The sequence below is a fragment of the Tenrec ecaudatus genome, chromosome 10, assembly GCF_050624435.1.
Source record: "Tenrec ecaudatus isolate mTenEca1 chromosome 10, mTenEca1.hap1, whole genome shotgun sequence".
In the NCBI taxonomy this organism is placed as follows: Eukaryota; Metazoa; Chordata; class Mammalia; order Afrosoricida; family Tenrecidae; genus Tenrec; species Tenrec ecaudatus.
Window position 1 is genome coordinate 152275643 of NC_134539.1, and position 27995 is coordinate 152303637.

At 57.8% G+C, this 27995-nt stretch overlaps 1 protein-coding gene across 1 annotated transcript; it reads left to right on the forward strand.

Annotated features, from left to right (window-relative positions):
• Positions 1–27736, forward strand: DNAI2 (dynein axonemal intermediate chain 2). Its single transcript, XM_075559688.1, has 13 exons — positions 1–183; positions 1303–1464; positions 3073–3194; positions 7230–7372; positions 8366–8479; positions 13939–14078; positions 16038–16160; positions 21009–21232; positions 22944–23079; positions 23761–23907; positions 25562–25789; positions 27330–27409; positions 27520–27736. Exons 1-13 carry the CDS (start codon positions 1–3, stop codon positions 27734–27736), a joined length of 2019 nt encoding a protein of 672 aa, XP_075415803.1.
• Positions 27737–27995: the final 259 nt, after the last annotated feature.

The following is a 27995-nucleotide window of genomic DNA, read 5'->3' on the forward strand; positions in this document are numbered from 1 at the left end:
ATGGAGATCGTGTATGTGTACCTCAAGAAGCGGAGCGAGTTCGGGAAGCAGTGTAACTTCTCCGACCGCCAGGCCGAGCTCACCATTGACATCCAGCCCAACCCGGAGCTGGCCGAGCAGTTCGTGGAGCGGAACCCCGTGGACCTGGGCATCCAGTGCTCCACCTGCATGTCGGAGCATGAGGTGGGGCCCTGCCCAGGCTGGCGGGCAGCGGGCGCGGCGCGGGACTCAGCTCTCCCTTCCCATCCCACTCCACCCCGCCCCGCGAGTCCTGTTGGGCACTGGGCACAGCCGCAGAGGCAAGCTCAGGGAATGGGGGTCCTGAGCTAGCAGGCCACTTGTGAAAAGGAAAGCATCTTCTAGAAACTTCCAGCCTGAAGGAACTTCGGGAAGAGAGTCTCAAGGGTGGTGTGAAGACCCACGTCTGTGGGATCGGCTCCGAGTTGGCTGAGATCAGCCCTGAGACGCGTCCAAGTCAACAGGGTGGAATATGGCCCTCAGTCGGTCCCGACCTGACATGCCACAGTCAGGCTGGTGTGCTGTGCCCGCCCCTGAGAGAGCTGCCCTCGCTTTCCCAGGGCTGATGTTGTGCCCAGGACCTGGACGCCTGTGCCCTTGGGGTAGCCTACTGCCATCAGATGGCTGTCACCAGGCTGTGCCGGAGGGCACCTGTCTGTCCTGCCTGCCGCTCCCGCCTGTGGAGACGGTTCATTTTTGTGAGAGCGAACTTACAAACAGAAAGGGTTCAAACCACCCGGCCATCCTCCCGCCAAATTCACCATTGGATCTCCTCCTCCTCCTCCTCCTCTTCCTCTTCCTCCTCCATCTCCTCTCCCCCCTCCTCCTCCTTTTTCCACTTTGGTAAGAAGAAATATAATGAAACATCTTCCAGCTCACCCCTTCCCACAGGTGTAACCCGGTGACCTTGACCTTGTTCATCCTGTTGTGTAGCCACCTCCACCAGCAAGTCCACCCCCTCCCAGGCGTCCCTGTGTGTCCCTGTCTGTGCTGTGAAGGGCAGGGAGACACGACATCCACGCCCTGTCCCCTGGGCTCTCACAGGACAGGCAGCTGGGCTCCTCAGCTTCATTAAGTCTTGGGACAGACCAGGACCAGGTTTTCTACGGCTACCAGCATCTGGTGCCACATGGCCAACTCCCCAGGTGGCATCTGGTGGTGGCTGCCCGTGTCAATCTGAGCAGCAGAAAGTGGCCTGACAGGGCACCTGTGTGTCCATCCCAGGGGCCACCTGGAGCCCTGGGCCCCAGGGGTGCATCTTCTCACCTGAGGCTCTCTGTTTAGGTCAACACAGAACGGTTTGAGATGGAGACGAGGGGGGTCAACCACATGGAGGGGGGCTGGCCCAAGGACGTGAACCCCCTGGAGCTGGAGCAGACCATCCGTTTCCGGAAGAAGGTGGAGAAGGACGAGAACTACATCACGGCCATCATGCAGCTCGGCTCGGTAAGCTCCTCCAGCCCCTTCCTGCTGGCCTCACCTGCCGCTTTTGTCGTGTGTGTGTATGTGTGTGTGTGTGTGTGTGTGTGTGCGCGCGCGCTTCCTCTGGGGGAGGGACCAGATGCTGACCTTAGGGAGTGTCTGTCTGGGAACTAGCTGCAGATGGGCACACGAGGTGGCGGAGGGCGCTGTAGGAGATTCCTAATGAGTGGGAGTTCCTGAGTGCTGTAGGTGGTTAGCGCACTCGGCTGCAAACTGAAAGGTTAGATGTTTGAGTCTACCCAGAGGTGCCTCAGAAGAAAGGCCTGTGGCCTGCCTCCATGAAATCAGCTGTGGGAAACCCTGCAGAACACCATTCTACTCATGTACACATGGGGTGCCAGGAAGTGGAACTGGCAGCGGGCCATGGCGTGCAATATGAGTGACTCTTTGGGCAGGAGACTCCCACGGGACCCCATCTAGCAGCTTCTAGCTCATAGGAGTCATCCATCCAACTATCTATCCATCTGTCCATCCATCTATCCAACCATCCATCCATCCATCCATTCATCCAACTGTCCGTCCGTCTGCCCATCTATCCAACCATCCATTCACCCATCCCCCCAGCTATCCATCCATCCATCCATCCATCCATCCATCCATCCATCCATCCAACAAATCTGAGCTGAGCTTCTAGTCTACCAGGCACAGTAAGCAGTAACTTTTCAGACATTTCCCTACCTAGTCTCCTCCTCCATGTAGGTCCCAAGTCCGTAAGGTCCCTGCAGGCACAGTAAGCAGTGACTTTCAGACATCCCCCCATGTAGGTCCCAGGCTGTAAGGTCCCTGCAGGCTTTGCTCCACAAAGGTTTATGCTCCTTTGGTAACCCAAGGGCTACCTGTTGAACCCACCCATGTGTGCCCCAGAAGGGAGGGCCTAGAACTTGGTTTCCATGAAGGTGACGGCCAAGGGAATCCCGGGGAGCAGTCCACCCATCTACACTGGGATGCTGAGCCAGGACAGACTCTTTGCTCCCCTTGCTTCTCTGTTGCACGCCCTTAGTGTTTCACCCTGGTGTGGTGTGGTCAGATGGGGCACAATTCCCATACTGTGTCTCCAGTGTCCCCCGTAGCGCTATGGGTCAGTGAGGGACATCGTGTCTGGTGGTGGGGCTGGCCCTATGGTCCTCTCTGTACATTGGCTGCTCTGAGCCAGAATATTATCCTCGGGGCTTAGTGGGCCAGGATGAGCTCCATTCTCTCTCCTTCCCTCTTCTTTTGTTCCTCATCCACAGTGCCCCTCTCCCTGGGCCGTAGCTTCAGTACTGTCCTCTAAAGTGCATTATTCTGTGTGTGTGTGAGGGGATTATCCATGTAGTCAAGAACTATTTTCATGCCAACCGTGCACTGCATCTGTGCTGCATGGATGTCTGCTCTTTCCCCATAAGAGGAGGTTTATTCCTCAGCCCCACAAGTGCTTGCCTTTCCTGAAGGCAAAGCCGCCTCTGCTGAGACGGCATGGGTTGGAAGGATTGGAAGTGCCCGCTAGCTGTTTCTTCTAGACTTGGCTCCAGCCCTAGTCAGCCCGGAAGGAACGCCCTATGTAGGTAAGCTCAGGCAGCGTGTCCTTCCCAGATCATGGAGCACTGCATCAAGCAGAACAATGCCATCGACATCTACCAGGAGTACTTTGATGATGAGGACCCAATGGAGGTGACGGACGAGGCCCCTTCGGCGAAAACCATCAACGTCTTCAGGTACGACGATCGCTGGACAGGTGTGGGGTGTGGGCAGGTAAGTCATCACCTCAGAGCCGTGGACACAGCTCTCTCTGTGCCCACGGCTGATAAGGGACCTGCCCATTTGGTGTCCAGGGGAGAAGACCTAACTCTGGGCGGGGCTCTGGGGCCGGAGGAAGCGAAGGGAATTTGCAGCGAGGTGTAGGGAGAGACTGAACAAGTCCATGTTCAAGGACCACCGGAGAAGTAAGGGCCATTGTTGGGTGTGCATGCTGAAGCCCTGTCCAGTCCCGTGCTGTCCTCACCACAGCCACTGAGCCTGTTCTCCAAATCAGTGTGTCCCTCCCAATGACATGTCCCAACGGTGATCTTGAGGGTCATTGGGGTCGTTCTCTTTGCTCTTTGGGGCTGACTTCCTGCTTAGGATGCACGATGTCCTTCTCCTGATTATACGTCCAAAGAGACTTTGTCTCACCATCCTGTCTCTTAAGGAGCTTGCTGACTGTACTTCTTCCGAGACAGATTCATCCCGTCCACTCTCCCGGTGTCCGTCCTTATCCCTTTGTCAGCACCCTGATCCCAAGGCACCAGAATTGTCCAGTCTCCCTTCATCACTGTCCAGCTCTTGCATGCCCACGAGATGGTTGAAAACCCTATGACATGGGTCAGGTCCCCCTGCGCCCTCAAAGGGGCGCCTTTGCTTTTTAAGACGTTGGGCATGTCTTTCGCAGCACATGTGCCCAGTGCAAAACCTGGCTTGGTTTCCTGACTGCGGCTTCCAGACTTTATCTAGCTTACTTTGGCCCTGTCATCAGGAGGGACCGCGTGCTCAGGAAGAGTAGAGTGTTCATGACAGCGAAGAAGACCCCCTGCGAGATGGATTGACACAGGGGCTGCGGCCATGGGTTCAGACACGGCTACCCTTGTGAGAAGGCACAGGCCCGGGCGGTGTTTTGTTCGTGACTCATGACGCAGAAGTGTGTGAAGGATGCTGACAATCGTGGTGCTCAGGGCGGAGTTGTTTGTCAGGACGAGTTACAAAGTTCCTTCAGGACTAGAAATTGAGGCCCAAAGGGGGCATATTGCTCTACTATCAGCCTCAACCCAAAGGCGTTCAGCTCAACCTCCGTGGGTCAGCAAACCCAGCTCCTTGAATTAAGTGCCCAGAGATACCCCACTCCAGTAAGCCTCAGTCCGAATGCCCTGGGCTCCACTTTCATGGGTCAGCAAGACCAACTTCCCCAATTAAGTGCCCAGAGGCACCCCTCTCCACAAGCCGCCCTCCCGCCCCAAAGCACCCATCTTAACTTGCCCCGTGGGGAGAGAAGTTTATCACTCTGCTCCACGCTCTGGCTCCTGGTTCTGCTGCTGCTCTGGTGTTGGCGCTGTCATCTGGATCCAGGAGGCTCGCTGTGCGGGGATCTCAGGTCCAGAACCTGAGCGCCACTCCTGGCTCGTGCTGGTCATGAGACCCCTCATCCTGCCTCTCAGAAGGCGCATTTTATGCCCAGCAGGATGGTATGCCCGGGAATGCTGCTCACAATTACTTACAAGTGAATCCTGTCAGGGTTTCCCCCACCTTCTTACCAGACCCACGTGGGGGAGGGTTGTTTGGTGGGAGTCAGAGGCTCTGGCTAGAAGAGCCATGGTCAATAATTACTGGTCCCGCACCACCTTCCAGGGGAACCACATTGGTGGTTATTCTTCCTGTTTCTGGACTTGATCCACAGTTTCTTCATTCATTAAGGTCAACAGTCTTCCCTCCCGGCTCATCTTTGAGGTCTTCCCAATCTACGGTCCATCTACAAACGTGTTTGATGTGCGGCAGCATCCCCATGAACTTGGTGAAGGGTTCCAATTATTTGGGGCGCTCTCCACTGGAGTTTTGTTAAAATTAGCCCTGATCTCAGAGTCGAGTTTGTTACATAGCTGGGATGTTCTGAAGGTTCCAAGACAAGCGTGTTACCAAGGACACTTGCCATTAGCCATCCACTGACCGCAAAGGCACGTCTAAGCTCGTTTTGGTTCGAAGACACCCGTGTAGGCACGCACCGGGGCTGCAGTGGCGAGACCTTCTCGCTCGCCCTCGGTGTCCGGCTGGGTTGTCCAGAGAAACAAACCGGTGACCCTCAACCATGCATGAGGAAGGACTTTTTACCAAGAAGCAACTTCGTAGCAAGAAGGCATCGCATCCCAAGCCAGCTCCCAAGTCCATGGGTCCGATGCTAGGCCCCTTCCCACTCACGGAGCGGCGGGGGTGATGCGGGAAGGAGGGAGGCCACGGGCCGGAGGGTGCAGACTGGCACAGATCCCAGGTTGGCAGAAGCACGGCAGGGTGCTGGCTGACAGCTCTCCGAGATGGGTGGCCCATGCGGAGCCGCCCCTGGAGGCAGGCACAGAGTCCCAGCCAGATGAAGGTGAAAGGCAAGAGAGGAGCAGTTGCAGGTGTGTCTCCCCCTCTTATACAAAGCCCTCCCCCCCAAGGAGATGTCAAGCTACCGCTTGATTGACAGGTTGGGCTCCGCCCCTACCTCCACACAGATACCATCAAGTTGACATCAAATCTTACTTTCACTGGCTCTCTGGGTGTCAGAGCTGCCCCGCTGGCACCTCAACACGCCACGAGAGTCGGGACCAGGTACAGAACCCCAGCGAGCCAGCAACACTGTGGGCCAGGTGGCCTCTGTCCTGGCACCTGTGGGCTGTGAGGACAGCAGTGTAGTGCCCTCCCCAGGTGTGGAAGGACCAGCTCTGGGTCGACTGACCTGGGCTTGCTGAGCAGAGGGCAAGACTGCCAGCACAGGTGGGGTGTATAAGAGGGGTCCATGAGGGTAGGGGCTGTCCTTCCACTGCCCCCAGCAGGGGTCTGATCTCATTTGAGGAGCCTCCAAGAAGGCCGGTACAGTAGAAGCCCGCCCACCCAAGACTCACACCTTACAGGCGAAGGAACAGTGCCCCGGGAGGGGAGATGCTCAGAGGCACGTGGTGGGTGGGGCCCATCGAGGTTCCCAGAGCCCTGCCTGGCACTTTCCACTGTGCTAGCCCTGGTGATACCATGGCTACACGTTGAGCTCTTCGCCTCAAGGCCAGCAGTTCAAAGCGCCCCGTCGGCCCATGGGAGAAAGACGAGGTTTTCTACTCCCGTGAAGAATGACAGTCTCAGAAACCCACAGGGGCAGTTCCACCCTGTCCTGTAGGGTCGTGGAGGGTCACTCCGTGGGAGTGTGTTGGGTTGTGTGCTCAGAGGGAACTCTAAGAGGGGACACGAGAGACTTACTGCCTTCACGCCCCTCATCCCTGCCTTCCCTTCAAGGAGAACGTCTTCATTTGGGGCTCCTCTGTTCTAAATGCTCTTCCAACTCTTACTCACCCCCCCATCTCTTGTCCATACAGGGGAGATCACTGCCCGGGCAAGACACATTCTGTGGGTGCCAAGGGGTGGGCTCCACTGCTCTCGCTTCCAGTGTCGCCTTCTTATTTATGGCTGGTGGGACTGGGCTTGCGATTTATGGGAGCCCGTGAACCCTGCTTTTGAAGTTAAGCTTCTCCGAGTGAGTGATTGCTTCTCCATATCGGAATGTTTGCAAGGAAATGGTTAGTAAATCAGAAATGGTGGCACGGTGAGTGCTTTGTGCCTGTGTTGCTGCCATCCTTTAAAAATGTAAAAAGTGGGGGCAGTGGGCAGACATTTGGGGGCAGGGCGCCCTGGTGGCGCTGTGGTTAGGAGTTCATCAGCACCAGCAGCTCCTGGGAGAGAGATGAGACTTGCTGCCCCCGTAAACAGTGACCACCTTGGAAACCCACACGGGCAGTTCTGCCCTGTCCGATAGGGGGCGCCATGAGTCAGAAGCAGCTCCATGGCAGCGAGTATGGGGTGGGTTGGCACTTCAGTAGAAGGCCCTCGTGCTTCGTGGCTGGGCTGCGAACTGCAAGGTCGGCAGTTTGAACCCACCAGTGGCTCTGAGGGAGGAAGGCGAGGCTGTCTCCTCCCGGGTGCTGTGGCTGGGTTTCGGTGCCACTGCAGCCCGGCACCCTCTTTGTTCTCCCCTCAAGGGACCCCCAGGAAATCAAGAGGGCAGCCACGCACCTCTCCTGGCACCCAGATGGCAACCGCAAGCTGGCTGTGGCATACTCCTGCTTGGATTTTCAGCGGGCACCTATGGGCATGAGCCTCGATTCGTACATCTGGGACATGGGTGAGAGTGAGGGATATGAAAAGTGGGGGGGCGGGGTGCTGAGGGTGCAGGCAGGGGCCAGCGAGAGTGGGGTGTGTGTGGCGGTAGGAGTGGAGGGTGCTGGCAGCGTTGTCTGTCCCAAGGAGAGGCCAGGGGCCAAGGAGGATGTCCCTGGTCTCCTTTGCTCCCTGTTGGGGTTCAAGGGTAAAACCCACAGAACCGAATCAGAAGGGGCAACCGACCAGTGCCAGACCCTCGGTGAGGGCCTCAACAAGCAGACCCCCGGCATTCCCAGCCTTACTCCTGGAAGAGCTCCCAGCAGATGGAGCAGGAAGCCCAAGCGAAGGGCAAGAGGGCCTTCCCCTGCCCTTTCCCTCCTCTCCTGACACTTGCCTATAACTTGTGGCCACCAGGGGTGGTGGGTACACTTGGGAGCAGAGACCACTGTTTACCCAAGGACGCACCCTGAGAGTCACCACCTGGGCAGGTACCAGTGGAGGTGGCATGCCCCACGCCGACTTTCCTGGTACGAGAATGGATGTCAGCTGTAATCAGCAGGTGTTTACCTCTTCGTCGGTGGAGGTGCCAAAGCCCCACTGCCCCACGCGGCCGGCTCCTCCACTGTCGCATTGGCTCTGCGCGTGGACGAAGACGGTGGCTTAGAGAAGCGAGCATAGAGTTATCTTCGTGTAAAAATCCCGAGTCAAACGCTTGTTTCACACCAATCCTGGGAGATGCATCGGAAATATCATGGAAGCATCTCGACATACCCACCCCGATCCCGATCATCAAATGGAATCATTGGAAGAGCCCAGGCACCGAGGATGTGCAATGCTGGTCCCAGGGGCCAGAGGCTGCAGCTTGAAGAAAGAGGGAAGGGTCTTCCAGACCTGCCCCCGGCCCCCCGCCCTCACGTGCTAGTGTGGAAGGGGTTAAAATGACCCCCTCTGTCCTTTTCCCCTTTCCTGTCCAGGCCTCATGAGACTTATTCCCCGCCCCCTCCCTTCTTTATAGAAAGCCCCAACAAGCCCGAAACTGCTCTGAGGCCATCTTCCCCCCTCATCACCTTGGAATACAACCCCAAAGACTCCCACATCCTCCTCGGTGGCTGCTACAACGGGCAGATTGGTAAGGAGGGCGCCCAGGAGGGAGGGGACCAGACCACCCAGCACCCTGTCAGGCTCTGAGGCAGCCCCAGCTCCTGCGGCTGCCTGGGCCAAGCCCACATGCCAACCTGGGCGCAGAAGCGGGGAGCTGGGGTGGGATAGCCCACAGCTAACGACTCCAAAGGTCCAAGGGAGTCCAGTTGTGCTGCCACCTCCGTGGTGCTGCCAGCTGGCGTGGTTCCGGGCTAGAATTCGTTCCGAAGAGAAAGTTCCAGTAAAGTCAACAAACGCTCACCGCTCACCGTGCACTGCGCAAGGCCTGCCTGATGCCAGGGCCAGAGGCTAAGACGCGGTGAGAGCCAATCCCTGTCCTCGGGAGCTCCGTCGTGGGGAGCCAGTAATCACCCTTCCATGGTCACTGAGCTTAGGAGGCGCAGAGGTGGAGCATGTAGACGATGCTGTGTCTCCGGTGAAGGGGAGGTTGGCGGAGCTTAGGGAGCTTAGGCTTCAGTGGAGGAAGCAATGCTGTCCGGAGGAGGAATGCAGGAAGAGGGTGTTCCAGGTGGAAGAGACAGCACGCGCAAAGGTGCAGGGCACGCCAGGGGCTGAACCGGACATTCTCCTGAGTTTGGACCCTGCGCGCTCTGCACAGCCCCAGAAGGTTGGGCTGGCCTGATGGGCAGGGTCAGACCCTAACAGACTCTGGGTGTGAATGGAAGACCCTCACGTAGGGCAGAGGTCACAGGCTGGCAGCAGCTGCCCGCACTACGGGGCCCTAGCATGTCCCAGAATGCCTGTGTGGAGCTCGGTGAGCTGGGAGGCAGCGGTCCACGTTTGCCACACAATTAGGCAAGTTTGGGGTTATTCTTCCTTCAGATTTCTGCCTCTCTCTCTCTCTCTCACCTCTCCGTCTGAGACTCCCATTGTGCATACGCTGGTACATCTCATGTCGCCCCACAAACAGGACTCTGAACAGTTTGATTTCCTTCGTTGCTCAGCTTTTGATTTTCTCAGTTGCTTTATATGAGTCCACTGATTCTCCTGCCCCCCAAGACCGGGAGCTGCTCTCCTGGGGATCTCCGCCATTCTTTTCAAGTCCAGACACTCTTCCGGTTCATTTCTCATTTATAAATGTCTATTTCTTTAACTGACCGTCTCGAGCTGACGTGGCATTGTTCTCACGCTTTCCTCCAATTCTTGTTTTTAAATCATGTTATTGGGGGCTCGCACGGCTCTTATCACAACCCATCCATCCATCCATTGTGTCAAGCACATGTGTACCCATGTTGCCATCATCATTCTCAAAACATTTTCTTTCTACTTGAGCCCTTGGTATCAGCTCATTTTCCCCCATCCCTCACCCCCTTCCCTCCCTCATGAGCCCTTGACAACTTGTAAACATTTTCTTTTCATGTCTTACACCGACCACTGTCTCCCTTCACCCATGTTTCTGTTGTCCATCCCCCTGGGAGGGGGTTATATGTAGATCATTGTGATCAGTTTCCCCTTTCTCCCCCCTTCTTCCCCTTCCCCTCCCAGTCTCGCCACTGGTCCTGAAGGGATCATCTGTCCTGGATTCCCTGGGTTTCCAGCTCTTATCTGCACCCATGTACATGCTCTGGTCTAGTGGGATTTGTTTGTAAGGTAGAATTAGGGTCATGATAGTGGGGGGAGGGAGCATTAAAGAACTAGAGGGAAGTTGTATGTTTCGTCCATGCTATACTGTACCCCGACTGGCTCGTCTCCTGCGATTCTTTAGACATGGTTTCCTTGACTTCCTTGGAAAAAGTGTTAAAACAGCCGTCTTAAAGTCTTTGTGTAATAAGCCCAATATCTTGACTTCCTCAGCGACGACTCTCATTATTTATCTTCTCGTCCCCCGCTGTGTGAGTCAGTCATATTTCTTTCTTGGCGTGTTTTGTAACGTCTCATCGAAAGCCATGCATTTCCAATACACGACGTGCTAACTCTCGAAGGCAGATCCTCGTTCCTCCCCAGGCTCGGTTGCCATTGCCGTTGGCTGCACTGCTGTGGGTTTGCTTGCTGCGTTCTCTGAACTAAGTTGTAAAGTCTGGACTCTTTGTCGTGTGTGGTCGTGGAGTCTCCGCTTGCGTAGCGTGGTGGTCGGTTAGCCATGGCACAGAGGCTTCCTTGTACCTGCGGAGCCCTGGCTCCCCTGGCCTCTGCTGAGAGTGCTGTGGGCATGCTGGGACGTACCTGGCATCCTGAGCCCGCCTGTTGGCAACGTTGCCGCAGCCACTCTGTAGTCTCAAGGTCAGCCAGAGGTAGGCACATCGGGCCTTTGTCAGATCTTGCCCGGTGCACACAGCCTGGGTCCTGCACAAAACCCTTCCCCTGCTCGTGGCCTTTGAGATGCCCGAGAACATGTTGGAGCTGTTGGAAGCCCCGTGGTCATCCCCTGGTCCCCATTTTCCACGGCAGTGTCTTGGTGACCTCTTTGTTTGGCCCTCTTGTTACCTGCCACCTCAGGCAGCCACAAGCTGGATCCATCACCTCCATTTGGTTTTGACCCCGGAGAAAGGCTTTTCGGACCTGAGGGGGCTCTGAACCAAGCACAATAGGGACAGCTTTGCTGGTGGGGCCTTCCAAGCAACCACCAAAACCCCAAAGCCAAACTCACCACCCCTGAGTTGGCGCCGACTCACGGCGACCCTACAGGACAGGGCACAACTGCCCCGTGGAACTCTGTACGGGAGGAGCAAGACCCATCTTCCTCCCTCGGACCTGCTGGTGGTTTCAAACTGGCCGACCTTGGCTCCGTAAGGAGCCACCGGACAGGCCACCTAGTGACAGTTCTCAGGAAATGAGACTTCGGAAAAGCTCTGGCCCCGGCGTGCCCACCCCCGCCCTCATCCAGTGGCTGCCAGGCTACAGGCTTTGGCGCTGGGAATTCCAGGCTGTTACTTTTCAAGGCTACCACTGAGCTGGGGAGTGGGGATGAGATAAGGGGACATTAAAATGCCCCAGAGCTTACTTTTTTTTTTAACCAAGGAGAGGCTGTTTCTCTTGGGTAAATGTTTGCCGGGTGGCCAGCAGTGTTGGCTGCCTGGCCCCGTCTGAGAAAGAGAGTGACCACCGTGCTTTCATGGAAGAGAGAGACTGTGGAGGTCCCTAGAGAGCCGAAGTGACAGCTTCGTGTTCTCGGAGCTAAAGGGTTATTACAATCCCAAAGGACGCAAGCCCGGAGAGGCATAGCATGACATCTGGCGGGGTCACGGAAGCTTCCAAGTCTCCTAGAGGATTCACTCCCCTCTCGTGTCCATTTTCACCAACCAGGAAGCTCGGGCAGAGCCTCAGGGCTCAGGGCCCTTAAGGGCCTCACCACATGACCCTGATAGATGGCTGTCCAGTGCCTACCAGCCTCAGGCACCCTGCAGGGGGCATCTCATCTGGTCAGTCCTGCAGCTTTTGCCCTCAGGAGAAACCTTCCCACGTTGGCCCTGAAAGTCCCTGCCTGCCCTCCTCCCAGGGCGCTGGCACAGCCAGACACCTGTTCCACCCCAACTGGCCAGGTTTGTCTTTAGGCATAAGAAGGGTCCCCCCGACCCCGACCCCCTGCTTCCCTGCATTCACCGCCATCTTCATCCCCGTTCCTCCGCCTGGGAATGGGGACAGGGATGGCAGGTGTCTTAGCCCGCCGCTGCGGCCGGGTTCAACAGCAGGGCCACAAAGGGTGACTTGAACAAGCAGAAGTTATTTTCTCATCATTTAGGGAGCGGGGAGCACCAAATTCAGGGTGCTGGCTCCGGGGTTCTGGGGAAGCCGCTGTCTCTCTTCCTGGGCCCCGTGGCGATGTTGAGGTGGCGTGGCAGCGTCTGCCCTCGTCTCTGCTTGCTTCTTCCTAATCCGATCTTTTCTCTCTCCTCAGAGAGCCATTCGAGACTCCTTCGCCTAAGACAGAAAGCCCCATTCCCAAGTGGGAATAGTCTTGGTATCGGGATTAGGATACGCAGCATATATTTGGGGGTGGGACAGGCGCAATTCAATCCCGAACCGCGAGGAACCTTCGCCGTGGCGATCCTGTGGCCAGGCTACCTCCGGTCCCCGGATCTTCTCAGACGCCCGCTCGCTCCTCCCGGGGAGGCTGGGGAGGGACGGTGTAGAGATGTCCTCCTCCCTGCCATCAAAGGATGTCAGCTCAGAGCGACCCTATAGGATGGGGCAGAACTGTCCCTGTGAGTTTCCAAGACTGTCACTCTTTATGGGAGCAGAGCACAGAGCCTCAACTTTCTCCATCCGAGTGGCTGGTGGCTTCAAAGGGCTGACTTGAGGTTGGCAGCCCCGTGCACAACCACCGCTCTGCACCTAGGCTCCTTGGAGCAGAGATGGATCCAGGGCATGGCCGTGGGAATGATGGGTTTCCAGGGCGATAACTGTCGACAGGAGCTGCTGGTGGTTTCGAACTGCCGACCACGCAGATCTCAGCCCCCTGCATAACCAGGACACCACCAGTACTCCTCTGGAGTAGCAAGGAGCTCCCCTAAGCCTCCCAGCCAGATGATCTGGGTCCCAGCATCCGGGGACCTGGGACCTCAGCCTCAAGCTAAGAAAATACCCCCCTGCTCCCCCACCACAGGCCAGACTAGTCCAGGGCGAACACCGTGCGCCTGGGGGAATATTAGATAAATATTTGACGACCCTGGTTGTTTTATAAGAGCAGCTTTTCCTAGACACCATGCAGACATCTCTGGATCACGGCATGAGGAAGGTTGAGAGCCTCTGCTCTGGGGGCGTCTCTCCCCTCAGGGCAGGGAAGGAACAGAGAGAGCAGCAGGGAACCGGTCTGTAAGGCAGGAGAAACCCACCCCCAACAGGAGCCATGGCGATCGGACGTGAAATGAATGGGCTCCGTGAGGTTTTCCAGGCCTTTCTTCCGAGGCACTTCCGGGCAAATGGGATCTGATAGCTTCTCCATCAGGAGCCGGTCACGTAACTTTGGGCGGCAGGAAGGGGCTGCTGAGGGCACTTCCTCCAGGGGTCGTCCTCCCTGCCTCTCCCCCCCACCCCCCAGAAGGCAGAGACCCTCCTCTACCTTCCGCCTGGCTCACTTCCTGATAACACTCCTTCGGCTTCTGTCGCTGCCACCTCCTCCAGGAGGTCTTCCGGGGCCACCCTCCAGGGTGTCCCCCCCAGTCACAATCACAGCACACGCTGGACTGCGGGCCTCAGCTTGCCTCCCTGGTGCCCTGCCTGGCCTATTCCCAACGGCTTATTCCGGCATCCAGAGGGGCTTGGCACACGGGGGCTGCTCAGGCGGCGGGGGATGAAGCTTGGTCTCTAAGAAGTTTCCCCACAGGGAGGGCTGACTGGTGGGTGCCTCAGGACGGCTTGAGTGAGCCCCGATTCTGAAGGACCACAGACCTGCCCAGCCTAGGGAAGCAGCAGCCCTCTGCCCAGAAAGGAAGCCTGCCCACCCACTCTGCCTGCCCCTCACCGCCTCTTCCCCTTCTCCCCCGCCAGCCTGCTGGGACACCCGGAAGGGCAGCCTGGTGGCCGAGCTGTCCACCATCGAGTTCAGCCACCGGGACCCTGTGTATGGCACCATCTGGCTGCAGTCCAAGACAGGCACTGAGTGCTTCTCCGCCTCCACAGACGGGCAGGTACGCCGGCCAGGTGTTGGAGGGGGCGGGGCCTCAGAGTCACCTGGGGGATGACACCTCTGTACATTTTGTTTTGAAAAAGGAACAGCAGGTAATAGAACAAGCCCCCCAATCTTCAGAAGGATCCACAGGGACACACTTCCTTCCTGGCTCAGGCCCCCAGCCCCCTTTCCTGGAGATGGCCCTTGGTATTGTTCCTTCTGTGGCTTCCTGGGAGGAATTTTGCACAGAGTAGCAGGCGTACAGGAAGCCTGGTGGCGTGGTGGTTAGGAGTTGGTCTAGTGACCATGAGGTCAGCCGTTCAAACCCACCAGCGGCTCTGCGGGAGGAAGGGGACACCGTCTCCTCCGGTAAAGAGTGACAGTCTCAAAACGCACGGGGCAGCTCTGCCCTGTCTCAGGGCCTCCGTGAGCCGATGGCAGGAGTTTGGTTGTTCTGCTCGCCGTCGCTCCTTCTGTGCCCGACATGTTGCCCAGTGTGCACGGTGTTCGGGGCTTTGTGTGTGCCACCGATGTTGGAGGCGATTTCATCACAATTTAAGAGGAGATGGTGCAGGTCTCCCGACAGCACGGACTCCTGGCAGGGGGATGTCTGGGGCAGCGCGTAGGGGCGGACTTCCCTTTTCTGCACAAATAGGGCTCGTTATAAATCACATATAATGTCCTACGGAGGCAGCGGGATCCCTGCTGGCACGGTGGGTTCAGCATCGGGCAGCAGTTCCAACCCTCCAGCTGTTTGGAGGGCGGAGGATGAGACTATGTCCTTCCGTACACATCTGCAGCCTCGGGGACGCCCAGCGCCAGTGCCCTGCCCAGCAGGGTCTCTCGGACTTGGAATAATCGCCGGGATGCCGTGGGCTTGGTGTAGTGAGGTGGGGCAAGAACAACCCAAGAAAATCGATCATGAGAAACCGGGAAATGTGTTTTCAACGCAAATGCCGAAAGGGTGATTTCCTGAATACCCCAAGAGCTGTGACGTGTCGGCAAGAAAAAGAGATGGCCCGTCCAGTGGAAATCGGCGCGAAGGGAAAGCAAACACAGAGAAGCTACACGTGTACAGATGTGACAGAACCCCGCCCTGGCCTCGCAGAAGGGGAACTGAACGCCAAGGCCCCCTGTGAGCACGAGAAAGGAGCCCTGTCTGGTGGCGTAGTGGTGATGCCTTTGGTTGATCCCTGGGAGACGGCAGTTCGAATCCACCAGCCGCTCCTAGGGAGAATGGTGGGGACGTTCCACTCCAGTGGAGACATAGAGTCACAGAAACTCACAGGGTGGTCCCACCAGCCCTACAGAGTCACTGTGAGTCGGCGCTGGCCCGGTGACACCGAGTGAACACCAGGAGTCCTGGTGGCCCAGCACGGAAGCACTCAGCTAGCAGAAAAGACGGCCACCCAGCCCCACCCTGCCCCCAGGGGGATCTCACTGCCACTCTGGCGGGAAGAGTAGAACGGCCCTTGTGGATGGGTTTCCTAGGACAGCCTCCTTTTGCTCCCTTGAGAGCGGCTGGTGGGTTTGAACTGTTAACCTTGCGCTAGGCAGCCCACCATGTCACCACGACACCTCCGGGCTCCTTCCCTCGAGACTGGCACCGTGACGACCCCGTGCTGCCGATCTGCTCAGGCACCCGGGCTTGCTGTCCAGCATGGAAACTCCGCTCCATGGCCTTTCAGCATGCGCACATGCACACCTTTACATGCGCCCACACGTGGGTTTTCACCACGGCTGTGTGTTTTGCCAAAGGACCCCAGGTGGTGCACCTGCTGGCTGAAGTCGCTGGTTGGCACCCACCAGGCTCCCAAGGTTTGCCTGGAGGCCCCCATCCTTGCCAGGGAGTGTCCAGGTGGGACCCCCTTCTTCCACATGTGACACGTGTCTGCAAGCAGAGAGGGGACGGGTGCTCGAGGGGCCTGGAAGTCTCAGTGACTCCCCCCCCCCCCCCCCCGTCTCTCTCCCCTGCCAGGTCATGTGGTGGGACATTCGGAAGCTGAGCGAACCCACGGAACTGCTCATCATGGACATCAGCAAAAAGGAGAATCTGGAGACCTCGCTGGGCGCCATCTCCCTGGAGTTCGAGTCCACCTTGGTGAGTGGCCGGGGAGGGAGCCCCCTCTGACCTCCGTCCCGGGCAGCTGGAGTCCTGGGCAGCGGGAGGGAGCAGCATTCCTGGTGCGATGGGCCCAGACGTGTGTGGTCTTTACAGCAGTGGGCAGCAGAGTTGGGTGGCAGGGGAAGAGGGTGGCTGGCTTTTCTCACCCCATGTTGGGCTGGTGGCTGGGCTGTGCAGAAAAGCCAGGGCCTCCCTGTGTTGGAGCAATACAGGCCTCGGGGTGACCAATGGCCGCTTGTTTGGAAGCAGATTGCCAGGGCTTACGGAGCCCTTCAGGTACACTCTCTGCCATGGAGTGGATGCTGGCTCACAGCGGCCCTTACAGGACAGGGTAGAATTGCCCCTGTGGGTTTCTGAGACTGCAGCTCTTACGGGAGTAGGCAGCCTCAGCTCTCCCCCAAGGAGCGGCTGGTGGTTTCAAACTGCTGACCTTGCGGTGAGCAGCCCCACATGCAACCACTGTGGCTCCAGGGCTCCTCTTCCTCGCTAACTGCAAGGTCGGTGGTTCGGACCCACCAGCCACTCCACAGGAGAAAGAGGAGGCTGCCTGCTCCCATGAAGAGTTACGACTCTGAAAATCCACAGGGCCAGTTGAGCCCTGTCCTACAGGGTCGCCCTGAGTCAGAATCGACTCGATGGCAGTGAGTTTGGTCTGGTTTCTTCTGAGGCCCCTGTGGGCAGGCTTGAACCACCAACCTTTCCTGTTGCGGGCAAGCACGTTAACCACTGATATCGCAGGTTCTCTGGCCAGGGCAGGGTTCCGGAAAAGCCTGGTTCTGTGGGACCAGCTGTGCCTAGGACCAAAGACTAGGGGGCTCAGTCTCTCACCCAGACCCTGTCCCTACCTCGAGCGAGCTCCAGGATTGGTGGCTTCACTTTCTCTTAAGAAGCAAATGACATCAGACTCCCCCCGGGACAACCTGGGACAGCCAGCAAATCGTATCTGAGACAGAAGATGAGCTGCTAGGCTAATGCATCGAAGAAGCGAGTCTACTAGACGCATGGTCTGTCCCAGGGGAGCCCCTGGGAAGCAGGAAGACAGCGTTCCCATATGGCGCTGGGCTGGGACTGGCTCCTGGTGGCCTGATCCCCCCCCCCCCCGCCCCGACTTACCTTAGGTTTAGTCGGGGTCATGTGACATCATTCTCAGCCCTGGGAAGTGGGAGGCGCCCAGGCCCATGTCCCACATCCCTAACTGCAGGAGGCACAGGGCTGGGGCCGGCTGCTGCTAGGGGGTGGGTGGGAATTGGGGGGATTGTGTAACTGACCCCCAGCCCTGGAGGCTGGGGTGGGAAGGACTCAGGGAGATGGACGTTCTGTCCCGAGGGATGTGACCCCACCACTGCTTGCCCCCCAGCCCCCCCCACCTGCCCCCTACTGAACACACCCTGTGTGCCCAACCCTTGATATCGCAGCTGCCCTATGAGGTAATGTTATCCCCAATATGCCAAGGAACATGGGACCCAAGCCTAAGACGCCGACTCCTAACCCCCCTGGGGTGCCTTCAGAGCGGGTCTTGAAGCCCATTGCTGTCTAGTTTATGTGGACTCCTACTGACCTTGGAGGGCAGAGGGGAACTCAACTGGGGGGGTTTCCAAGGCTGCAAAGCATTCTGGAAGCAGTCACCATTCCTGTCTCCTGGGAGCAACGAGTGGGTTTGAACCACCGACCGTAAGGTGAACCGTGCTTACTCAGCACTCCCCGCCAGGCCGCCTTAGCATAAGCTTTCTCAGTCACTGCAGTCAGGTCGACCTGCAGGACAGGGTGGAACTGTCCTTGCGCATCTGTGAGATGGCACTCTTGATGGGGGCGGGACACCTCGTCTTTCTCCCTTGGAGAAGCTTGTGCATCCCAGCTGCTGACCTTACCCTCACCAGTCCACCTTTTTTTAAAAAAAAAAAAATAATAATGATTTTGTAAAATTGTGAATTCAGTAGGGCGGTGACACATCTCATACCATCCCCTCTGTATTCAACAGTTTAAACCCCTCATCAACACCTCCCCCCCCCCCCGCCCCAGTTTAACTCATAACTCTCTACATCACCCAACATGGACCTCACGGCCATCGAGGTGATGCCAACTGCTGGCCACCCTTTAGGACAGGTAGAACTACCCCTGTGGGTTTCTGAGACAGGCTGCTTATGGAAGTAGGAAGCCTCTTCTTTCTCGTGAGGAGCAGCTGGTGGCTTCAAGCTGTGGTTTCCGTGGATTGCTGCCGAAACCAGTAACCAGGGCACCCCCAGGGACTGGATTTCCAGGCCCTCAGCTCCCCCTGGTGGCGGCAGCTGCATTTGTGGAGGCTTCCAGATCTCATCAGCCAGCCGGGATTGGGCTCCAGAGGGACTTCTCTCCCCACTGGTGGGTCCTGGCAGCTTTGACTCTGCCCTCGGGGACAGCTGGGGGTTGCTGGGCACTAAGCCCTGGGGAGGCAGGTCTGCTCCCCTCTGATGCTTGGCCAGACAGGAAGCAGGACGTGAGCAGCCAAGCTGACCCCATGATGGCCTGCATGCGGGTCCTACGGCTGCTATGCAAGGCGTTATCACAGGCTGGAGGCTGAGAACAACACACATTAATTTCTCACAGCCCTGGAGGCCAGGCGCCTGATTCCTGGGGGCCATCAGGGCCGTGTTCTAGGAGAGGGTCCTTCCTGGTCTCTTCCAGCATCTGGTGCCCCAGGTACCTCGGCTTGTGGCCACACCATCCAATGTCAGCTTCGGTCTTCACACAGCATCTTCTCTCTGCGTCTCTGCCATCTGCTCTCTTTGGAAGAAAGCAGTCACATTGGGTCGGCCTGAACCAGCCCCCTCCTGGTTGAGAGGACACCCTCAATGAGACGGATTGACATGGGGTGACCACAATGGGCTCAGGCTTGAAAACGATTGTGCGGCTGCCGCTGAACCGGGCGGTGCTTCAGCCGAGCCCACTGTCCCAAACAAACAGCGACCATTACATCTGCAAAGACCCGGTTTGCAAATGAGGCCCTATTCCCCATGCCTGTGGCTGGGGTACAGGCCTGTAGCACCCCTTTCTGGTGGACATGCCCATAATGGCCACTGATGTGGAGGCTCTGGGCTTGTCACCCACAGGGGGACAGCCCAGTCCAGCCCAGCCCCCTGCCCCTTCCTGAGCTGGCCTGGTCTTTCCCGGCGGGCACAGTGGGTCCTGTAGACCTAGTCTGGCCTGGAGGTGAAGAGACAGCTCGGCGAAGAAGGTGTGGCTAGAACCCTGGAACGGCTCAGCAGCCTATCTTCATTTGTGCAGTCCACCAACACCTACTTGTGTGCCAACTCCCGTGTGCCAGCTGTGGAGAGGAGCGCTGGCGGCCTAGTGGTTCCGCTTTGGGTTGCTCATGACAAGGTCTGCAGTTTGAAACCACTAGTCGCTCCTCGGGAGAAAGGCGGGGCTCCCCACCCCCCTAAAGAGTTCCAGTCCCGGAAGCCCACAGGAGTAGTTCTTCCCTGCCCTACAGGTTCGCCAGGAGTTGGCATTGGCTCGAGGGCCCTGAGTTTGGTTTGTTGACTCTGGGAGCTAGAAGATCAAGTGCGGCCTGACGCGCGGCCTGACGCGCTGCTTCCTTCAGGAGCCCCCAGCCCAGTGGGGAAGACAGGGGACCAAGAGCAGGTCGCTTTCTGGACTTGCTGGGTGGATTTCTGCTCTGAATTTAGACCGTGCCCTGGTGGCCAGGTGGGTTATGCATTGAGCAACTAATCACAAGGCCAGCAGTTTGAAACCACCAGCCGCTCTTGCAGAGAAAGATGAGGCTGTCTGCTCCTCCCGTAAAGCACTGAAGTCACACAGGGGCAGTCCTGGCCTGTCCTACAGGGCCCCTAGGACTCAGAGGTGACTTGGGGCAGCGAGTTTGGGTTCAAGAGTGTGTAGGCGGTGCGAAAGGTAGCGCCAACACACCTGGACCTCAGCGAGTTGGTGCAGACTGGTTGCTGGGAAAGGGCACCGAGCTTGGTAGAGTAGAAGGTCAGTGAGAATGAAAGAACCCCTCCAGGAGGTGGGGGGACCCCAGAGCCACGTTGGGGCTCAGACGTGGCAGCGATCAGAACGGAAGGTGCTGGACCGGGCAGTGCACGGTTCTGCTGTACAGAAGGCCCCGGGGGTGAGAGCCGACTCGATACCAATGGACAACAATAGTCACATGGCTCATACCACCATCGTGCCCAAAAGGCCGATGGGTCTCTTGTGTGCCCTGGGCTACAGGGTGTCCCTCCCTGGGCCTCAGGGGTCCCGGGGAAGAATCTTGAAAGGCCCGTGGAGTGCCCAGAGGACAAAGAAACCTGTCTCGGAAGAATGGTCCGGGTGCTGCTTAGAGTCAGGATGGCAAGACTTCATCGTACATACTTGAAATGTGTGGTCAGGAGAGACCAGTCCCTGGAGGACACCTGCTTGGTCCGGTGGAGGGCCGGTGAACAAGAGGAAGGCCCTGGAGGAGATGGATTGGCCCCGAGGCTTCAGCCATGGGCCCTCGAGCAAAGGCACAACTGGGAGGCTGGGCTGTGTTTTGTTCTGGAAACAGAACCAGACAGGCTGGCACTGACTCAATAGCACCTAACAACAACCTGAGGACATAAAAACAAGGCCCGTGATCTTGTTGACAAAACGCTTGGTGGAGACCATGGTGCTGGGTGGAGGGGGCTGGCGAGTCAGCGGGCATTTCCAGGGGCGCCAAGCTCTTCAGCAAGTGCTAAAGCAGGGAGGGGTCTGTTGCGGTGTAGACAGGGAGGTCCACTCCCTGGGATGGGTCCTGCCTGACCTTCGGAGCACCGGAGCCGTCATTGTTTCAGGGGACCTTCTGCTCCTGTGTCCCCTCCGCAGCCAACCAAGTTCATGGTGGGCACCGAGCAGGGCATCGTAATCTCCTGCAACCGCAAGGGCAAGACACCTGCCGAAAAGATCGTGTGCACCTTCTCGGGCCACCATGGCCCCATCTATGCCCTCCAGAGGAACCCCTTCTACCCCAAGAACTTCCTGACCGTCGGGGACTGGACGGCCCGGATCTGGTCTGAAGATAGCCGAGAGTCGTCCATCATGTGGACCAAGTAAGAGCTGGGAAGGAGAGAGGAGTGGGGATGGAGGGTGGAGGGGACCGACTGGGCGCAGGAGTCCACCAGAGAGAAGAGAACACACACACACACACACACACACACACACACACACGCAAACACCAGAGCTTGTGGAGAGATGTGGCTTAATTCTTTCCCTTTGCAAACTGTCAGCTCGCAGGTAGAGCTTCTGGGTCTAGGTGGAGCCTGAGTCCTGCTGGCCACCCCGCTGTCCGCAGAAAGCAGAAAGGAAAAGGGCTATAATGCAGGGCTGGGGGGGAGGGGGGACAGGGGGCAGGGAGGAAGCTGCTCTTCCCGAGTCTTTTTCAGGATTCGCCTCTAGGGGTGCGAGAGAGCCTGTGTTCTAGACCCCAGTTCCCCCTTGCTCACTGACTATAACCCCACCTCCAGGAATCACACTTGGGTAGCTGTGAGTCCACCGCCAGCAACCCCTAGCAACATGTAAAAACTCAGAGCGCCCCATTCAATCGGAATTTCGTGCAAACAATGGGTTTTTTATTCTTTCTTTTAAGTGTAAGAATTCCCCACGCACTATATTTGGGACACGCCTGAACTAAATTAGTGTTTGTGGTCGGCCTGAACAGAAGGCTTGATGCCCCTGGGTGGCCCACTGGCGCAGTGTTTACACGCTAGGCTGGGAGCCACGGGATTCAGCAGTTCAAACGCACCAGCAGCTCTTTGGGAGGGAGACGAGGCTTTCTAGCCCGCCAGCAGTCAGGGCATTCCAGCCTGCCCTCGAGGGTTGCCAAGAGGCAGCATCCACTCAAGGGCAGTGGGGTTTTGAGAACACCGCACAGCCTCTCAGAACCAAACTCCCTGCTGTCTAGCTGCTTCCAACTTATCCAACAGAGGAGAGCAGAGCAAGCCCCGTGCATTTCCAAGGCTGGTGCTCTTCATAGGAGCAGGCAGCCTCAGCTTCCTCCCGGGGGGGCGGCTGGTGGTTTCCAACTGCTGACCTGGCGGCTCGCAGGTTAATTTCTCTGGATGGCCAAGGGGCTGGGCCCTGGAGGGCCTGGGTTCGACGCTCCTAGCTGGCAGTGGGAATGGTTCTGAGCGCATCCTCCTCCCCTGGCGTCCTTTCAGCCGCGTCACCCAGCAGCATAGAGCCACCATCACCGCTGGTCCCCAGGCGCTAACCACGGCTACTAGCTGTCGCCCACTGGCACTGACTCAGGGCGACCCTGCTCCCTGGGTTCCCAGTGGCAGATTTTGTGGAAGCAGACTGCCAGGCCTTTCTTCGGAGGCACTCAAACTGCTGCCAACATTTTGGCTGAAAGTGCTCACCGTTGGCCCCACAGGTAGCCTCCGGCTAGGGTGAGACACCAGTGGGCCAGCCAGCCCAAGAGAGGACCATTCCACGCCCAAGCACAAGCCAAACGAAGCACACTGCTGTGGGTTCCGTTCCGACTGTCCATGACCCTATAGGGCTCCCGGGGCTGTCCATCTTTACAGCCTGCCCTGTCTTTCCCCGAGGAGCTCCTGGGTTCAACCCGCCAGCCTTTGGGTGGAGCGCTTTAACCATGGCACCACCACTTCCCAGGGATGGTAGGCAGTGATAGTCTGCTGGCTACAAGTCAGGCACGAGGAAGGACTTCCCTCTTCTTCAGCCTCAGAGAGAGACCCTGGGGACAGGGGCCTTGAGAGAGCAGCATGGGGGCTTAGCCGCCTCCACCCCCTCTGCCCCCAGGTACCACATGGCCTACCTCACCGACGGCGCCTGGAGCCCCGTGCGGCCGGCTGTCTTCTTCACCACCAAGATGGACGGGACCCTGGACATCTGGGACTTGGTGTTCAAGCAATGCGAGCCAGCCCTCAGCCTCAAGGTCACCGCCCCGTCACCCGGGCCCTCCGAGGCAGGGCCTCCTGGGAGAGGGGTGCAGCCGTGTGTGGGTGCAGTGTGTCCTAGACTTGAGGGTCTCTGGGAAGGCTCCCGCCAACAACGGTCCGCTATCCCTGGTGCCACTTGTGGTTAAAGGCTCGGCTGCTATCCGGAAGGTCAGCAGTTTGAAGCCACCAGCTGCTTCGATGACAGCCCAGGGGTGGCAGTGGTGGGGGGCCCTGGGATGACGCTTCTCCGTCCCATTGGGTCGATGAGTGAGAACAGCCTGACGGCAGGGGACTTGCCTTTTGTTTTCACTCTAGTTTCGGGGTGTGGACCTGCACCCCCAGTGGCATGGCAGAATCCTTGGGGGTGTCGGGGCGGGGATGATAAAGTGGATGCTGCCTCTCCCACCCCTGGCTTGGTTCCTTCAGAGTCCCTGAGCATCCTGAGTGTATCTTGGCCCTAAGCCAGAGCTGCTCTGTGGAACTCCCTGCAGGAAGGGCTGGCGGGAGGCAAGCCTGGCAGAGAAGGGTCTTGGCATTTGACCTTCTTCCTCCTGCAGACCCTGGGGAGTGTCTGAGACAGTGTGCATGGGGCAGTGGGGCCCAGACCCTCAGAGGACAGTGAATCAGACTAGCCTCCTCTCCCGGCCCCCCTGGGCCGGCTGGGCCCCTCTTAACAGGTGTGTGACGAGGCACTCTTCTGCCTCCGGGTGCAAGACAACGGGTATCTCACGGCCTGCGGGTCCCGGCTGGGGGCCACCACTCTGCTGGAGGTGTCCCACGGGCTGTCCACCCTGCAGAGGAACGAGAAGAACATAGCTTCCTCCGTAAGTCACACATACACGCGCACACACACACAGGCATCTCAGAGTGGGCATGCTAAGTGTTACAGTATCCGTGTGTCTGAGCTCAGCCGCTAGGTAGCTGGGTGACCCCATCGAAGTGTCTTCACCTCTCTGGGCTTTGATGAGGTCCGTGTGTCTCCTGGTGGCCCCACATGTGCAGAGCAGAACAGCTCCAGAGAGTTTCCAGGCCTGACGGGAACAGGCTTCTGAACTGCTGCTGGGTGGCTTTGGACTGTTAGCTGGTCAGCCAGCACTGGGCCATTCGTGTGATTGCTGACCAAGGGGTGGTGTGAATCCAGCTGATCCCTGGGGAGAAGGATGGCCAGCCTCGGACTCCCCGGAGCGTGGTCTCCTCTGACTGTGGGGTCACCCAGAATTGGAATGGACTGGATAGCAAAGGTTTTACAGAGTTCAAAATCCCTCAGGGAAATCCCACCATCTGTTCATTCCATTTGGTGTAATGGTTATGTGTTGGGCTGCAAACTTCAAGGTCAGCGGTTCAAAACCACCAACTGGTCCAAGGACGACACCCACCCACACCCTGTCCCAAGGGGGACAAACAACAGAAATGTGGGTGAAGGGAGACAGCAAATGGTATAGGATATGAAAACAAAAATAATTTATCATTTATCAAGGGTTCAAGAGGGGGGGGGGATAAAAGAGGAGCTGCTACCAAGGACTCAAGTAGAAATAACATGTTTTGAAAGGTTGATGGCAACATGTGTACAAATGTGCTTGATATAATGGATGTATGGATTGTTATAGGAGCTATAAATAAATTTTTTAAATGAGTTTTACAATCTCAGAAACCCATAGGGGCATTCCTACCAGGATTTCTATAGGATTGCCATGATTGGGATGAATTCAATGACAGTGAGTTTTGGTTTGGTGTGTGTGTGTGTGTGTGTGTGTGTGTGTGTGTGTGTGTCCACCTATTTTAGACTTACTCCCATCAAGTTGACCCCACTCATAGCGAGCCTGTGGGACAGGGTTGAACAGTCCCTGTAATGGGAGTCGAGAGCCTCATCTCTGTCCCAGAGAGCAGCTGGTGGTTTTGAACTGCTGAGCTGGAGTTTAGCAGCCCCATGCAGAACCACTAAGCCACCAAGGGCCCTCTAACTTTGTAGTCACTGCCATCGAGTCGATGTCGACTCCCAGTGACTCAATAGGACCGGGTCGAATTGCCCCTGTGGGTTTCTGACACTGTGACTCTTTGGGGGAGTAGAAAGCCTTGTCTTCCTCCAGAGGAGCAGCGGGTGGTTTGGGATAAAACCTTTGCTCGGCCAGCACTAGCACTCTTCAAAGCTGAGGAGAACGGCCATAGAAGAAGCCGCAGGCAGACACTGTCCCAGCTGAGGGGCCCAGGGGCACTCTGTGGTCTTGCTGCAAAGCCCCGCTCCCCCACCCTGGGGAGCTTCTCGCCTGGGCGTGGGTCTGGGCTGAGCGATCCTTTGGCCTGCACTGCCATGCTGCCCAGCTCCCTGACCCAGGGGACCCCTCCATATTGGGGGCTCCTGGCGCCCCATCCTTGTCTTCTGACCCAATCTCAGCTCTGAGGCACGGCCTCAGCAGAAGGCCAGGCTGGGTCCCCAGGGCTGGAGCCACAGGCTGTCCCCCCCTCTTCCCGTGTGCCCAGATATTCGAGCGGGAGACCCGGCGGGAGAAGATTCTGGAAGCCAGGCACCGAGAGATGCGGCTGAAGGAGAAGGGCAAGGCCGAGGGCAAGGAAGAGGATCAGAGGGAGGAGGAGATAGCCATCAACCTGGAGGAGCTGGTCTCCAAGGCCGAGGAGGAGTTCTTCGACATCATCTTCGCCGAGCAGAAGAAGAAGGAGAAGGATGCCATGCACAAGAAGCCCTTGCTGGTAGGACCCCAGCAGGGCCTGGGGGCGGGGGCTGGGGCGGGGCCTGGGCAGGCTGGGTTCTGCTGGTGGACGTCCTGGGTGCCCTTGAGCCCAGGTTCAAACCTTGCAGTTGATATCGTTATGGTTCACACTCACTGCCATCGAGTCAATTCCAACTCACAGCGACCGTGTAGGACAGCGACCCTGTGGGTTACGGAAATAGAGAGCCTCCTCTTTCTCTCAGTCAGCGGCTCATTGTTTTGAACTGTTGACCCTGCCGTTGGCAGCCCAATGAGGAGAGACCCGAGGTCCAACAGAACGAAACGCTGCCCGGGCCTGCACCATGCTCACATTGTTCTTATGCCGGAACCCATTGTTGCAGTCAGGGGTCCATGCGCCTGGTCCAGGGTCTTCCTCTTTCCGCTGCCCTGCAACTATAGCCAACCTAAGTGTCCTTCCCCGGGGACTGGCCTCTCCTGAACACACGCCCACAAACGTGAGACCAAGTCTTGCCATCCTGGCCTCTAAGGAGGTCTGGCTGCACTTCCTCCATGACAGATCCGTTTGTCCTTTGGGCCGTCCATGGTACTTTCCATTGTCTTCCCCAGAAGCACCATTCAAATGCATCGGTCCTCCTTCGACTTCCTTGCTCACTGCCCAACGTTCACATGCCCGTGAGGCAATTGCAAACACCCTGGCTTGGGGGAGGCGCACCTTCGCCCTCACCATACGACCCTCGCTTTGCAGCCCTTGAAAGAGATTTGCCCCGCAGGTTGGCCGAGTGCAATGCGTCATCCTCCCCTCTCCTGACCTCTTGACTAAGCTTCGGGGGTGAAGCCAAGCCTTGCAGGGTGGACCTCAATTTCACCCCCTCTGGCAAGTGGGAGGAGTTGTGCCAATCTCCCAGGAACAACCCAAGTCTCCAAAGAGACCTCAGACCCCCCTGGGGGCAGTTGTCATGGTCCCAGTTGGTGTTCGCCCCTCCCCACCCTTGACTGTGCTTGCTGACTCACACTGGGGTACTGGGGGGGGGGCATCTGGGTTATTCAATGGGTGTGAGCTTTGAGGTCCTCCCAGGAAGGGGCTGGGGGGTCCTGATGCCCCAGGCCTGGGTCAGGGGTGTGACTTGGCTTAGCTGCTCTGGTCATGGGTCATCGGACTGTTCACTGACCTTCTGGGTGCCTCAGTTGTCCATCCGGCAAATGAGGAGGTTGAGTTACAAATATGCAGACTAGCAGCCTTCCAGGCCCCCTTCTGCCAGGAAGCAGAGACTTGAGGGGTCTTGGCTCAGGAAGGGGCAAACCTGAGGTGGCCCGATCTGCAAGCAGCAGAGACAAGGCTGGTCTGGAGTCAGCAGGGCACCAGAGAACGTGTCCACTCCCTCCCACCTCTGGCTCCGAGCGTTCCTAGTGGCCCCTGGCGGCCCAGGGTTCAGCGGGCCTCAGAGAAGGCAGCGAGGAATTGGTGGGCTCTTAGGGTTAACCCCCTGCCCCCACCCCAGAAGAGCCTGTCTTGCCTCCACCACCCCCAACAGCATGTCTGTGGTATATTTTCTCAATAGATGCAGAGCCTGGAGGAGGAAGAGGAGGAGCTTGTGGGCCAACAACCAGATGGCGAGGAAGAGGGGGGTGATGAGGACAGGCCAGTCTAGAAGGTCAGCCTGCCACCACAGCCCCACCCCACTTGGGGCTTCCCTACCACCTGGGTGGCTCCCTACACCATCCCTCTGCTGGCTCTCCACTTCCCCACAGGCCACAAGCCATGCTGACTCTGGAGGAGTCCCTGATGATACCCATTGCCAGGCTTGGCCACCCTGCAGACCAGCCCGAGGCCCCCACCTTGCCCAGCGTGGGCCCCGATGTCCTATTCGATTCGCTGACAGTCATCTGCTTCACCAAGCTGCACTGCTCAGAACGGGGCCTGCCAGAGCCAGGGCCCCCCCTTGGAGGGCCTTCACCTCCCCCATAGTGACTTCGCCCATCCACAACACAGCAGGAACACCTATCAAAGCCACCTCCCCATCCCACCCCCCAGGGGCTGTCTCGCACATGGGTGCAGGAACTGGGGCTTCCTCTTGTGTAGAGAGCTTCCTGCTCTCAGCCTCCTAAGATTAAAGGGGTGAATGGTAGAAAGCCAGCGCAGCCCGTGTCCTGCTTCCTCACGTCGGCCTGAAAGATGATGCCTGTAGAGGTCTGGGCTTCTGGTCTACCCAGATTGCTCATTGCCA

Excerpts from the sequence above, each read along its gene's own strand:
- DNAI2 (XM_075559688.1), top strand. The coding sequence starts at position 1 with ATGGAGATCGTGTATGTGTACCTCAAGAAGCGGAGCGAGTTCGGGAAG. Across the intron at positions 7,373-8,365 it reads TTCGTACATCTGGGACATGG|AAAGCCCCAACAAGCCCGAA; the intron begins GTGAGAGTGAGG and ends CCTTCTTTATAG. Across the intron at positions 23,080-23,760 it reads AGCCAGCCCTCAGCCTCAAG|GTGTGTGACGAGGCACTCTT; the intron begins GTCACCGCCCCG and ends CCCTCTTAACAG.